The sequence below is a fragment of the Blennius ocellaris genome, assembly GCF_963422515.1.
Source record: "Blennius ocellaris genome assembly, chromosome: 16".
NCBI classification, from domain to species: Eukaryota; Metazoa; Chordata; class Actinopteri; order Blenniiformes; family Blenniidae; genus Blennius; species Blennius ocellaris.
Genome location: NC_137665.1, coordinates 26,684,252 through 26,696,842, shown reverse-complemented (window position 1 = coordinate 26,696,842; position 12,591 = coordinate 26,684,252). Strand labels below are relative to the sequence as shown.

The 12,591-nt window shown below is 48.1% G+C and overlaps 1 protein-coding gene across 1 annotated transcript in view; it reads right to left on the bottom strand.

The window, feature by feature from the left end:
• Positions 1 to 343: 343 nt before the first annotated feature.
• Positions 344 to 12,591, bottom strand: part of LOC308141234 (uncharacterized protein) — a 19,649-nt gene continuing 7,401 nt past the window's right edge. Inside the window, exons 4-8 of the mRNA XM_080511316.1 lie at positions 9,139 to 9,232; positions 8,813 to 8,862; positions 8,288 to 8,347; positions 1,682 to 1,768; positions 344 to 1,584 (exon numbers count right to left, since the gene is read on the bottom strand). Coding sequence (XP_080367442.1) covers positions 8,315 to 8,347; positions 8,813 to 8,862; positions 9,139 to 9,232 — 177 coding nt within the window. The 3' untranslated portion in view covers positions 344 to 1,584; positions 1,682 to 1,768; positions 8,288 to 8,314. The remainder of the gene's footprint in view (positions 1,585 to 1,681; positions 1,769 to 8,287; positions 8,348 to 8,812; positions 8,863 to 9,138; positions 9,233 to 12,591) is intronic.

The window sequence follows — 12,591 nt, the reverse complement described above, 5'->3', positions numbered from 1 at the left end:
AATCCCATAATTATGTAATAAGACCTTCAATTCCTGCTCCTCCTGGAGGTCATAAAGTTTGGCTGATCTTTGGAACTACCAATTTAGAAAAAGTAATTTAAGTTCTCTTTTAAACTGCATATTGATGTCCGCTGCATGTCTGTGGTTTCATTACAAAAAAACAAAAAATGGCACCATTTCATGTCCCGACATGAGAACTACTGTGTTTCTCGCGTTTCCGTAGAAACGAACATCATTTTCAAAACGATGCTGTGCAAATGGGAAACTTTGCATTTGAAACGTGGCATAAATGAGTCATAAAGGTTTTGATTGTTTGGATTGAAGAGAAACACAAAGGTTCAGTTGAAATAACTTTTATTAAATAACATTAAACTTAAAGGAGAGAAAGTGCAGTGAGAAACCAGTAGGAATGAGAACGTAAAGTTTACAACATGAGTCGACCGAATCAAACCAGCAGATTTTTTTTTAGGTTTGTGAGTTCAACGCTTGATTGCTTCTGCAGAAAACACTTGAACTCTGTTAAAACATGTCATTTCTGTGTGAAAGAAGCACAAACAGAACTGTAACATCAGACGTGAGTTTTTGGAGGAAATCCTCAAACAACTGTTAAAACTTTCATCCTATTTTTGCTCCTTTTTAAAATGTTTAATAACATTTGGATATTTTTTTTTTTTACAACTAGCAGAACAACTTCTATGATTTTAATTCAAGAATTTAAATCATTTCTGTTGAATTAAATCAAAGTTTTCTGTCTCCAGCTCTTAACATTTCAGTTTTTTTTGTTGTCTTTTTCAAAGAATTCTAACAAAGAAACTCTTTAATCGAAAGAATTTCTGCTTGTTTTTCTGAATTTGTGTTTTATTCTATCACACTCAATTAATCACCCAGCTTTTTCTGTGAAATAATTGTATATTTTTTTCAACTAAATACGAACCTGCTTCAGAACTATTGCGAACTGTGGAATTAATTCTTTAACAGCAGTTTTTAAGAGCTCAAAAAAAGAAAACAACCCCCCGTCCCCGGTAGATTTTTTAGATCCAAACTCTGCCGTATTTGATCTTTTTTTTAAATCTCCTGGGAGCTGAGAAACATTCAAACCTGACGCCTGAACATAATTCAACTCTTTAAGAATGAACATAAACTGCAAAGTTTCTCCTGTTAGAGGAGTTTTTCTTTCCACAGTCACAAACACACCTGCTGCTCATGTGGATGTCGGGCTTTTCTATTTTCTCTATAAAAGCACAATACTACAATGACTGTAATGTATTTAAAAATGTAGAAAAAAAAATAATGAATATAAATTGAAGATTAAAGTTTTTCTTAAAGTGACACGAGCCTTAGTCTTATAAACTATAAATAACTTCAAATAAAGTCAATATGATCCTGTAAAGTGTGCCTATGACTATGTGCACGCGGCGGCAGAAATAAATTAGACTCAAAAACCAGGAATAAAAAAGTAGAAAAAAAAAACTGTATAAAAACAAAACAAAGGTTCTCAGAGAAATATTTCTTAACATCTTCATAAAGCTCATTTAAACTCTGAAGTCTGGAAGTGGAGAATAAAGCATCTGTGAGGTGCTTCACCTAAGAGAGAAGACAAAGCAAAATTAAAGTCACGTGTGTGTGTGTGTGTGTGTGTGTGTGTGTGTGTGTGTGTGTGTGTGCGCGTGTGCGATCTTACCAGGAGGTTCACCTGCTGCTCGAGCGAGTGTGTTAACCAGCATCAGATAAACCGTCGAGTGGAAGGCAGGTCGCTGCATGAGGAGACCTGACACACACACACACACACACACACACACACACACACACACACACACACACACACACACACACACACACACACACACACACACACACTACAGCACTCTATTTTGTCGTTGCCGTTACACTTCTCGTCCACGAGGGGGCAGCTCTGAGTCACCATGGCGACAGGGTGAATTATTTGTGTTAACAACAAGTTGAGTGGTTTTGAGAAATGATGGATGAAGATATACTTCTTGTGACCACACTTTGTGTTAGCCGACAGCTGCACAAATCCACATTTCTTCTATTTTTGTACAAGGTGAAATTTGTAGTCCAGCAAGTATGGTAATTATCATCATTATTATTATTATGCTATGCCTATGTGGAAACATTTTCAGCAGATTAAATTACTCACACTGGCACAGTAGACAGGATAAAAAAAAAAAGTGGTCTGGACCTCACAAAATTTGTTTGCATGCTAACTAGCAGGTTACTCCCCAGGTGTCCCTGACCGGGAATCTGGTCTTATCTCGTATGCTAATATGCTCGGCTAACAAGCTTAGCATAAGCATTATCAAGCATTGAAAGCATTAGCATTATGTCACAGTACACATGAGCATGTTATCTGGTCCACCAAGCCCACATCAGCCTGTTAGCTTGTTAAGTCCTCTGAATCCACAGTTTTCGGGCCAATATTTGGATAAAACTACATTTCTTGAGAGGAAAATTTGTCCTCTTTCAGTCTGTGTGGTGGTGCAGAACGCTGCTGCTCGCCTCTTAACTGGAGCACATCACCCCCATACCTTTTACCTCAGCGTGAGACTCTGGTCTGCTTTTAGTGCCTTTGTTTTGTTTTTTTGTTTTTTATTATTGTTTTAACCTTTTATGTTTTGTTTATTGTTTTAACATCTTATTGTTTTTATTGTTTTAATGTTTTTATCTCCCCCTTGAACTGCAGCCTTATCGTGGTGGGGGAGTTTGAGCACCCGAATGACCCTCGGAGCTATGTTGCCGGGGGGCTTGCCCCCCCAGTAGGGTCTCCCAAGGCAAACAGGTCCGAGGCGACGGGTCAGACTAAAAGCAGTTCACAAGACCCCATGGACACAATCACAAGGAGCAAGGTGACGTCGCCCGGTTTGGCGCAGCCGGGGCCTCACCCTGGAGCCAGGCCTGGGGTGGAGGCTCGCACGCGAGCGCCTGGTGGCCGGGTTCTTGCCCGCGGGACTCGGCCGGGCTCAGCCCGAAGGGACGACGCGGGCCCCTCCTCCTCATCCTCCTGTGGACCCACCACCCACAGAGGCTGCTGTAGGGGTCGGGTGCAGTGTGGATTGGGTGGCAGTCGACGGCAAGGGCCTCGACGACCCGATCCCCGGACACGGACTCTGGCTTTGGGGACATGGAATGTGACCTCACTGGGGGGGAAGGAGCCCGAGCTTGTGAGGGAGGCTGAGAGATACCGGCTAGATATAGTCGGGCTCACCTCCACTCACAGCTTGGACTCTGGAACCCAGCTCCTCGACAGGGGCTGGATACTCCACTGCTCTGGAGTTGCCCGGAGTGTAAGGCGGCGGGCTGGAGTGGGCTTGCTTATTGCCCCACAGCTCAGCCGCCATGTGTTGGAGTTCACCCCGGTGAACGAGAGGGTTGCGTCCCTACGCCTACAAGTAGGGGACAGGTCTCTGACTGTTGTCTCGGCCTATGCACCGAACAGCAGTTCAGAGTACCCAACCTTCTTGGAGTCCCCTGGGAGGGGTGCTGGATAGTGCCCCAACTGGGGACTCCATTGTTCTCCTGGGGGACTTCAACGCCCACGTGGGCAATGACAGCGAGACTTGGAAGGGGGTGATTGGGAGGAACGGCCTCCCCGATCTGAACCCGAGTGGTGTTCTGTTATTGGACTTCTGTGCTAGTCACAGTTTGACGATAACGAACACCATGTTCGAGCACAGGGGTGTCCATAAGTGCACGTGGCACCAGGACACCCTTGGCCGGAGGTCAATGATAGACTTTGTGGTCATGTCATCTGATCTCTGGCCGCGTGTCTTGGACACTCGGGTAACGAGAGGGGCAGAGCTGTCAACTGATCACCACCTGGTGGTGAGTTGGATGCGCTGGACCGGGAGGAGGCCGGATAGACTCGGCAGGCCCAAACGTGTTGTGAGGGTCTGCTGGGAACATCTGGCCGAGCCCTCCGTCCGCGCAGCCTTCAACTCCCACCTCCGGGAGAGCTTCTCACAGATCCCGAGGGAGGTTGGAGACATTGAGTCCGAGTGGACCATGTTCTCCACTTCCATTGTCGAAGCTGCTGCTCGGAGCTGTGGCCGCAGGGTCTCTGGCGCCTGTCGTGGCGGCAATCCCCGAACCCGGTGGTGGACACCGGAAGTAAGGGATGCCGTCAAGCTGAAGAAGGAGTCCTACCGGGCACTGTTAGCTCATAGGACTCCCGAGGCAATCGACAGGTACCGGCAGGCCAAGCGAGCCGCAGCCCAGGCTGTGGTGGAGGCAAAAACTCGGGTCTGGGAGGAGTTCGGAGAGGCCATGGAGGAGGACTTTCGGTCGGCCTCGAGGAAATTCTGGCAAACCGTCCGGCGCCTCAGGCGGGGGAAGCAGTGGACCAACACTGTTTACAGTGGACGTGGGGAGCTGTTGACCTCAACTGGGGACATTGTTGGGCGGTGGAAGGAATACTTCGAGGACCTCCTCAATCCCACCACCACGTCTTCCATTGAGGAAGCAGAGGCTGGGTTCTCAGAGGTGGACTCGTCCATTTCCCAAGCTGAAGTCACCGAGGTTGTTGCTAAGCTCCTCGGTGGCAAGGCACCGGGAGTGGATGAGATTCGCCCAGAGTTCCTTAAGTCTCTGGATGTGCAGGGACTGTCATGGCTGACTCGTCTCTGCAACATCGCGTGGCGGGCGGGGACAGTACCTCTGGACTGGCAGACCGGGGTGGTGGTCCCTCTCTTTAAGAAGGGGGATCGGAGGGTGTGTTCCAACTACAGAGGGATCACACTCCTCAGCCTCCCCGGGAAAGTCTATTCCAGGGTACTGGAGAGGAGGGTCCGGCCGTTAGTCGAACCTCGGATCCAAGAGGAACAATGCGGTTTTCGTCCTGGTCGTGGAACACTGGACCAGCTCTATACCCTCCACCAGGTGCTTGAGGGTTCGTGGGAGTTCGCCCAACCAGTCCACATGTGTTTTGTGGATCTGGAGAAGGCGTTCGACCGCGTCCCCCGAGATGTCCTGTGGGGGGTGCTCCGGGAGTACGGAGTCCGGGGTCCCTTGTTGAGGGCTGTTCGGTCGTTGTATTCCCGGAGCAGGAGTCTGGTTCGCATTGCCGGCAGTAAGTCGGACCTGTTCCCAGTGCACGTTGGCCTCCGGCAGGGGTGTCCTTTATCACCGGTTCTGTTCATCATATATATGGACAGAATTTCTAGGCACAGCCGGGGGCCGGAGGGGGTCCAGTTTGGGGACCACAGAATCTCATCTCTGCTATTTGCGGATGATGTGGTTCTGTTGGCCCCATCAAGCCTGGACCTTCAGCGTGCACTGACACGGTTCACAGCCGAGTGTGAAGCAGCTAGGATGAAGATCAGCACCTCTAAATCCGAGGCCATGGTTCTCGACCGGAAAAAGGTGTCTTGCCCCCTCCAGGTCGGTGGAGTGCCCTTGTCCCAGGTGGAGGAGTTTAAGTATCTTGGGGTCTTGTTCACGAGTGGGGAAAGATGGAGCGTGAGATCGACAGGCGGATCGGTGCAGCGTCTGCAGTTATGCGGACGTTGTATCGGTCCGTCGTGGTGAAGAAGGAGCTGAGCCAAAAAGCGAAGCTCTCGATTTACCGGTCGATCTTCGTTCCTACCCTCACCTATGGTCATGAACTATGGGTCATGACCGAAAGAACGAGATCCCGGATACAAGCGGCTGAAATGAGCTTCCTCCGTAGGGTGGCTGGGCGTACCCTTAGAGATAGGGTGAGGAGCTCAGTCACCCTTAGAGATAGGGTGAGGAGCTCAGTCACCAGGGAGGAGCTCGGAGTAGAGCCGCTGTTCCTCCACATCGATAGGAGCCAGCTGAGGTGGCTCGGGCATCTATTTCGGATGCCCCCCGGACGCCTCCCCAGGGAGGTGTTCCGGGCATGTCCCTCCGGTAGGAGGCCTCGGGGCAGACCCAGGACACGCTGGAGGGACTATGTCTCTCGGCTGGCCTGGGAACGCCTTGGGGTGCCACCGGAGGAGCTGGAGGAAGTGTCTGGGGCGAAGGAAGTCTGGGCAACTCTGCTCAGACTGCTGCCTCCGCGACCCGGCCCCGGATAAAGCGGTAGCCAATGGATGGATGGATGGATGTTTTTATTTTGCGACTTATATTTTTATTTACAATGTACAGCACTTTGTTTCAGCTGAGGCTGCTAAATCAAGTTGATCGATAGTTGATTGATTGTGTGGGCCAGATTTTACATCATTTACAACTTTAGGCACTTGGAGGCGCTGTTTGACTCAGCCGCATGATCGCGCTCCATCTGACTCAATGATGTATGTAGAGTCTCCTCTGTCTGATCAGACTATCTTGAAGCTGAGACCACCTTCGCCCTTGGAGGAGATATTGTTTTCCTGAGGGCCTTTTTTTAGGTGAAAATCTTATTTTGAAAGGCAAATTGCAGACTTCCTGTTGGATTTAGGTCCGGGGTATCGGCACAGGATTTGTAGGTCTTGGTGAGACGAACAATTGAGTATTTTTTGGATTGCCCTACGACATTTCTACAGATGATAGTGGCCATTTGAGTGTTTCTAGGTGGCGCTAGAGAGCACATTTTGGCAGCCTGGGGGTTAGTTTTTTACATTTCCTTACATTTTTCACCAATCTTGATGATCAGATTGGAGCTTGAAAAGGCGTCAGGAGTCTCAAGACAAAAAATAAAAATGGCCGAAAAACAATAGCAATCCAGGTCCTGAAACCTGAAATGTTATCAACCTGAAAGTCATACAGGTAGTATCCCCAGGTGTCCCTGACCTGGAATCTGGTCTTATCTCATTTGCTAATCTGCTAAGATAACTACCCTTGCATGACCCAGCTAACTAGCTAGTGATCCATAACCCTTTAGGGCCCCTTTAGGCTGTACCCCAAATATCAGCTCAATTGAACAAACTGTGTTACTAACTTGTGTTTACTGATGAAACATTCTGCACAAAATACAGTGAAATGTTAAAAAAAAGTGTCCGCTCAGTAGGGAGTGTCGGTCTTACTGGGTCGCTCCTCACAGGCTCTACTGTCGTCAAACAAATGTGGGGGTTCACGGAATGGTGATGTCCGTGTGAGCAGAGCCACACGGAAGGGCATGGCAGCTAAAATGACGTCATTTGGCCACACTGTGCCGTGCGGCGCTCCGGACACGTCAACAACAACCGACATGTGTGTGTGTGTATATACTTAAAAATATAGATTATCTGTTTTCTGTGAATATATTTTCATAAGGTATCATTCATTCATATTCTCATCATAGGCTGTATATATATTTTTTTTTCTTTTTTGGTATTTTTGTACAAATTATGTCTTTGTCTGTGTGTATATACAGACTATGGATATTGGTAATTACATCATTTGAAGTGCCATATGCCTGAAATTAATTTTAAAAAATTGATTTCGTTCTGATTGATAACTTGTCTATTGTTATATCTTGTTCTATCTTATATATGGGTTTATAATCCATTCATGTTATTTTTCAACTTATTAAAATGGTTGAGTAGTGTACAATCTGTTTCTGCTTTATGTGTGTGTGTGTGTGTGTGTGTGTGTGTGTGTGTGTGTGTGTGTGTGTGTGTGTGTGTGTGTGTGTGTGTGTGTGTGTGTGTGTGTGTGTGTGTGTGTGGGTGTGGGTGTGTGTGTGTGTGTGTTCCCTGCTTGCCACGCAGCCATAAAGGCGAGTCTCAGACAAGTCTGACATGACAAAAACCAGGTCTGCAGTAATCCAGCATTAAACAGCCTTAAGGAGCATTGTGCGTTCATTTGTTTGTGAAAGCCTTGGGATGCTGCTCCATGCCCGTCGCCCGTCGCCCCCCTCCTCCCTCCTCCCCCCTCCCCCCCTTGGTGAGCATGTGAGCATGTTTATGGGGTCAAATGTATTCTTCCACAGAGGTTGAGGGGCGTTTTGGGGTTAAAATCATACTTTCATAAGCAAATTGCAGACTTTGAATTGGATGAATTTTAGGTCTCGATGAGACAAACAGTTGAGTTTTGATTTGATCTCTCTACGACATTGCTACAGGCTGTGGTGGCCGTTTAGATTTTTCTAGGTGGCAAAAGAGAGACATTTTCGCACTCTGGGGGTTAGTTTTGACATGTCCTTCATTCTACCGCTAGTCTTTGAGTGTGTTAAATAAAAGTCAACATTTTTGCATGTTTAGTTGGTCAAATTGGGCCTCAAATCCCACCCGGGACAGAAAAACCAAAAATAAAAAAAGAATAAACATTACAAAAACAAGAGGGTCCTGGCCTCGGAGATCAGGAGACTTAAGGAGTTTGTGTAACATTTTTAAAAAGCTGGTGGACGAACCTCCAGCGTCTCCCCTCGTCTTCCGGGTCACCTCTGCATCTGCTTGGTGGATGGTTTGTTCTGCCAAAACATGAAATCCACAATTTTAACAAATGATCTGACACTTTCAGCTGAGTTGAATTAGATTACCAAATCTAATAAATGCACTTCGTGTACTATTTAAATGCTTATTAGGAAACATTCAGACTCGTTTTAATCATAGTTATTGGTGAAAAATGTTTACTTTGGTCAAAAAATGTTAGAATTTATGAAAAAGAAAACTTTAAAACATGAAAAACAAAGTGATTCAAAACACTTTCCACAACCAAATGAATAGTTCAAGGTTTTTTGCGGGGGTCAAAAATACAAACAGAAAGAAAGACTAACCCTATGACTTAATCAGATTTTACTGTTTGAATGACTATTAATAAGTGATAAAAAGCCTCTAAAAGATCGTTCTGGCTCTGAGTGCGGTGATGAAAGTGTGCTGGAGCCCCCTGGAGGCCACACAGCTCCTCCACTTCCTGTTTCACTTCCTGTAGTTACCCTGTGCTCAGGACACCTCATGGAGAAGTTTTCCTCATTTAAGATGCAGCCTGAAAAAGAAAAACACTGAATCAGAAATCACGTTTATTTATTCTTCATTATTTCTAGAAGATGCAGGTTTTTTTCTCTACATCAGGAAAGTTTCAGGTTCCTTTTATATTTTTGAGGAAACTATTCCAACGTAATTCCAGTTTAAGACCTCAAGTTGAACTTTCCTTAAATTTTGAGCTGTGACCTAAATCCATCGTTCATCAAGTGTTTATAGGTATGATACATTGAAATGTGTTCAATCAATAAAGGCTTTTATTTTGGTGGGACATATGTACCGGACTGGATGGCACATCGGAAGTGATAATTCCTGCTGCAGCTCTTCTGGAAGCATCCCAGGATTGCTCCCGTGTGCTGGCAGCTGGAACACACCTGGAGCACAAGAATCATCATCATCATCATCATCATCATCATCATCATCATCATCATCATCATCATCATCATCATCATCACCACCATCATCATCATCATCATCACCACCACCATCATCACCACCATCATCATCATCATCATCCTCATCATCATCACCACCATCACCATAATCCTCATCATCATCATCATCATCATCATCATCACCACCATCACCATCACCACCATCACCATCACCATCCTCATCATCATCATCATCACCATCCTCATCATCACCATCATCATCACCACCATCACCATCACCATCATCACCACCATCACCATCCTCATCACCATCACCATCACCATCATCATCATCATCATCATCATCATCATCATCATCATCATCATCATCATCATCACCATCATCATCACCACCATCACCATCATCATCACCATCACCACCATCATCATCATCATCATCACCATCCTCATCATCACCACCATCACCATCCTCATCATCATCACCACCATCATCATCATCACCATCCTCATCATCATCATCACCATCCTCATCATCACCACCATCACCATCCTCATCATCACCACCATCACCATCATCACCACCATCACCATCCTCATCATCATCCTCATCATCATCACCATCCTCATCATCACCACCATCACCATCCTCATCATCACCATCATCATCATCACCACCATCACCATCATCCTCATCATCACCACCATCACCATTATCATCACCATCACCATCATCATCATTATCATTATCATCATCACCACCACCATCATCACCATCATCATCATCACCACCATCACCATCACCATCATCATCACCATCATTATCATCATCATCATCACCACCATCATCTGGCTGATGTCCTCACCTCCATATTCACCCTCTCCCTCAGCCAGAGCGTTGTGCCCACCTGCTTCAAAACCACAACCATCGTCCCTCCTCCAGAAAAGACCCCCACCTGTCTGGATGAGTACAGGCCAGTAGCACTCACTCCAATCATGCAAAGTGCTGGGAGAGGCTGGTGAAGGCCCACATTCAGAGCAGCCTACCAGAGACACTTGACCCTGCAATGTGCATATGGGCCAAACAGGTCCACCTCAGATGGTCCCATCACTGCTGCTCTCCACTATTCCCTCTCTCACCTGGAGAACACACACTCCTACATCAGGATCCTCTCTGGAGAACACACACTCCTACATCAGGATCCTCTCTGGAGAACACACACTCCTACATCAGGATCCTCTCTGGAGAACACAGACTCCTACATCAGGATGCTCTCTGGAGAACACAGACTCCTACATCAGGATCCTCTTTGTGGACTACAGCTCAGCATTTAACACGTCATCCCCCACAAACTACACACACTGGGACTGCAACCCTCCCTCTGTGACTGGCTGCTAGACTTCCTGACTGGCTCCTAGACTTCCTGACTGGCTCCTAGACTTCCTGTCTGGCTCCTCGACTTCCTGTCTGGCTCCTAGACTTCCTGTCTGGCTCCTCGACTTCCTGACTGGCTCCTAGACTTCCTGACTGGCTCCTAGACTTCTTGACTGGCTGCTAGACTTCCTGACTGGCTCCTAGACTTCCTGACTGGCTCCTAGACTTCCTGACTGGCTCCTAGACTTCCTGACTGGCTCCTAGACTTCCTGTCTGGCTCCTCGACTTCCTGACTGGCTCCTAGACTTCCTGACTGGCTCCTAGACCTCCTGACTGGCTCCTAGACTTCCTGACTGGCTCCTAGACTTCCTGTCTGGCTCCTCGACTTCCTGTCTGGCTCCTCGACTTCCTGACTGGCTCCTAGACTTCTTGACTGGCTCCTAGACTTCCTGACTGGCTCCTCGACTTCCTGACTGGCTCCTCGACTTCTTGACTGGCTCCTCGACTTCCTGACTGGCTCCTAGACTTCCTGACTGGCTCCTAGACTTCCTGACTGGCTCCTAGACTTCCTGACTGGCTCCTAGACCTCCTGACTGGCTGCTAGACCTCCTGACTGGCTCCTAGACTTCCTGACTGGCTCCTAGACTTCTTGACTGGCTCCTAGACTTCTTGACTGGCTGCTAGACTTCCTGACTGGCTCCTAGACTTCCTGACTGGCTGCTAGACTTCCTGACTGGCTCCTAGACTTCCTGACTGGCTGCTAGACCTCCTGACTGGCTCCTAGACTTCCTGACTGGCTCCTCGACTTCTTGACTGGCTGCTAGACTTCCTGACTGGCTCCTAGATTTCCTGACTGGCTCCTAGACTTCCTGACTGGCTCCTAGACTTCTTGACTGGCTCCTAGACTTCCTGACTGGCTCCTAGACTTCCTGACTGGCTCCTAGACTTCCTGTCTGGCTCCTAGACTTCCTGTCTGGCTCCTCGACTTCCTGACTGGCTCCTAGACTTCCTGACTGGCTCCTAGACCTCCTGACTGGCTCCTAGACTTCCTGACTGGCTCCTAGACTTCCTGTCTGGCTCCTCGACTTCCTGTCTGGCTCCTCGACTTCCTGACTGGCTCCTAGACTTCTTGACTGGCTCCTAGACTTCCTGACTGGCTCCTCGACTTCCTGACTGGCTCCTCGACTTCTTGACTGGCTCCTCGACTTCCTGACTGGCTCCTAGACTTCCTGACTGGCTCCTAGACTTCCTGACTGGCTCCTAGACTTCCTGACTGGCTCCTAGACCTCCTGACTGGCTCCTAGACTTCCTGACTGGCTGCTAGACCTCCTGACTGGCTCCTAGACTTCCTGACTGGCTCCTAGACTTCTTGACTGGCTCCTAGACTTCCTGACTGGCTCCTAGACTTCCTGACTGGCTCCTAGACTTCCTGACTGGCTCCTAGACTTCCTGACTGGCTCCTAGACTTCCTGACTGTCAGGATTGGAAACAGGACTTCAGTCAGCCTCCTCACCAACACTGTCCCCCTCAGGGACGTGTCCTCAGCCCCGTCCTCTACACCTTGTTCACACATGACTGTGTCGCCTCCCACAAGGACAACATCATCCTGAAGTTGGCAGATGGCACCGCTGTGATCGGAGCATCACAGGGGAGGAGGAAGCGGCTTACAGGAGGGAGGTGCTGGTCTAGTGGCTTGGTGTGAGGACAACAACCTCTCCCTTAACACTGACAAGACAAAGGAGATGATAGTGGACAGGAGGAAGGAGAGGAGACCTCATCATCCACTGTCTATCCGGGAGCTCGAGGTGGAGAGGGTGAGCAGGGTGTCCACATCAGAGGACCTCACCTGGACACTCAACACCACACAGGAGGACCTCACCTGGACATTCAACACCACACAGGTGGTCAAGAGGGCCCAACAACGGCTGTACTTCCTGAGGAGGCTGAAGACATTGGGCATGTCTCC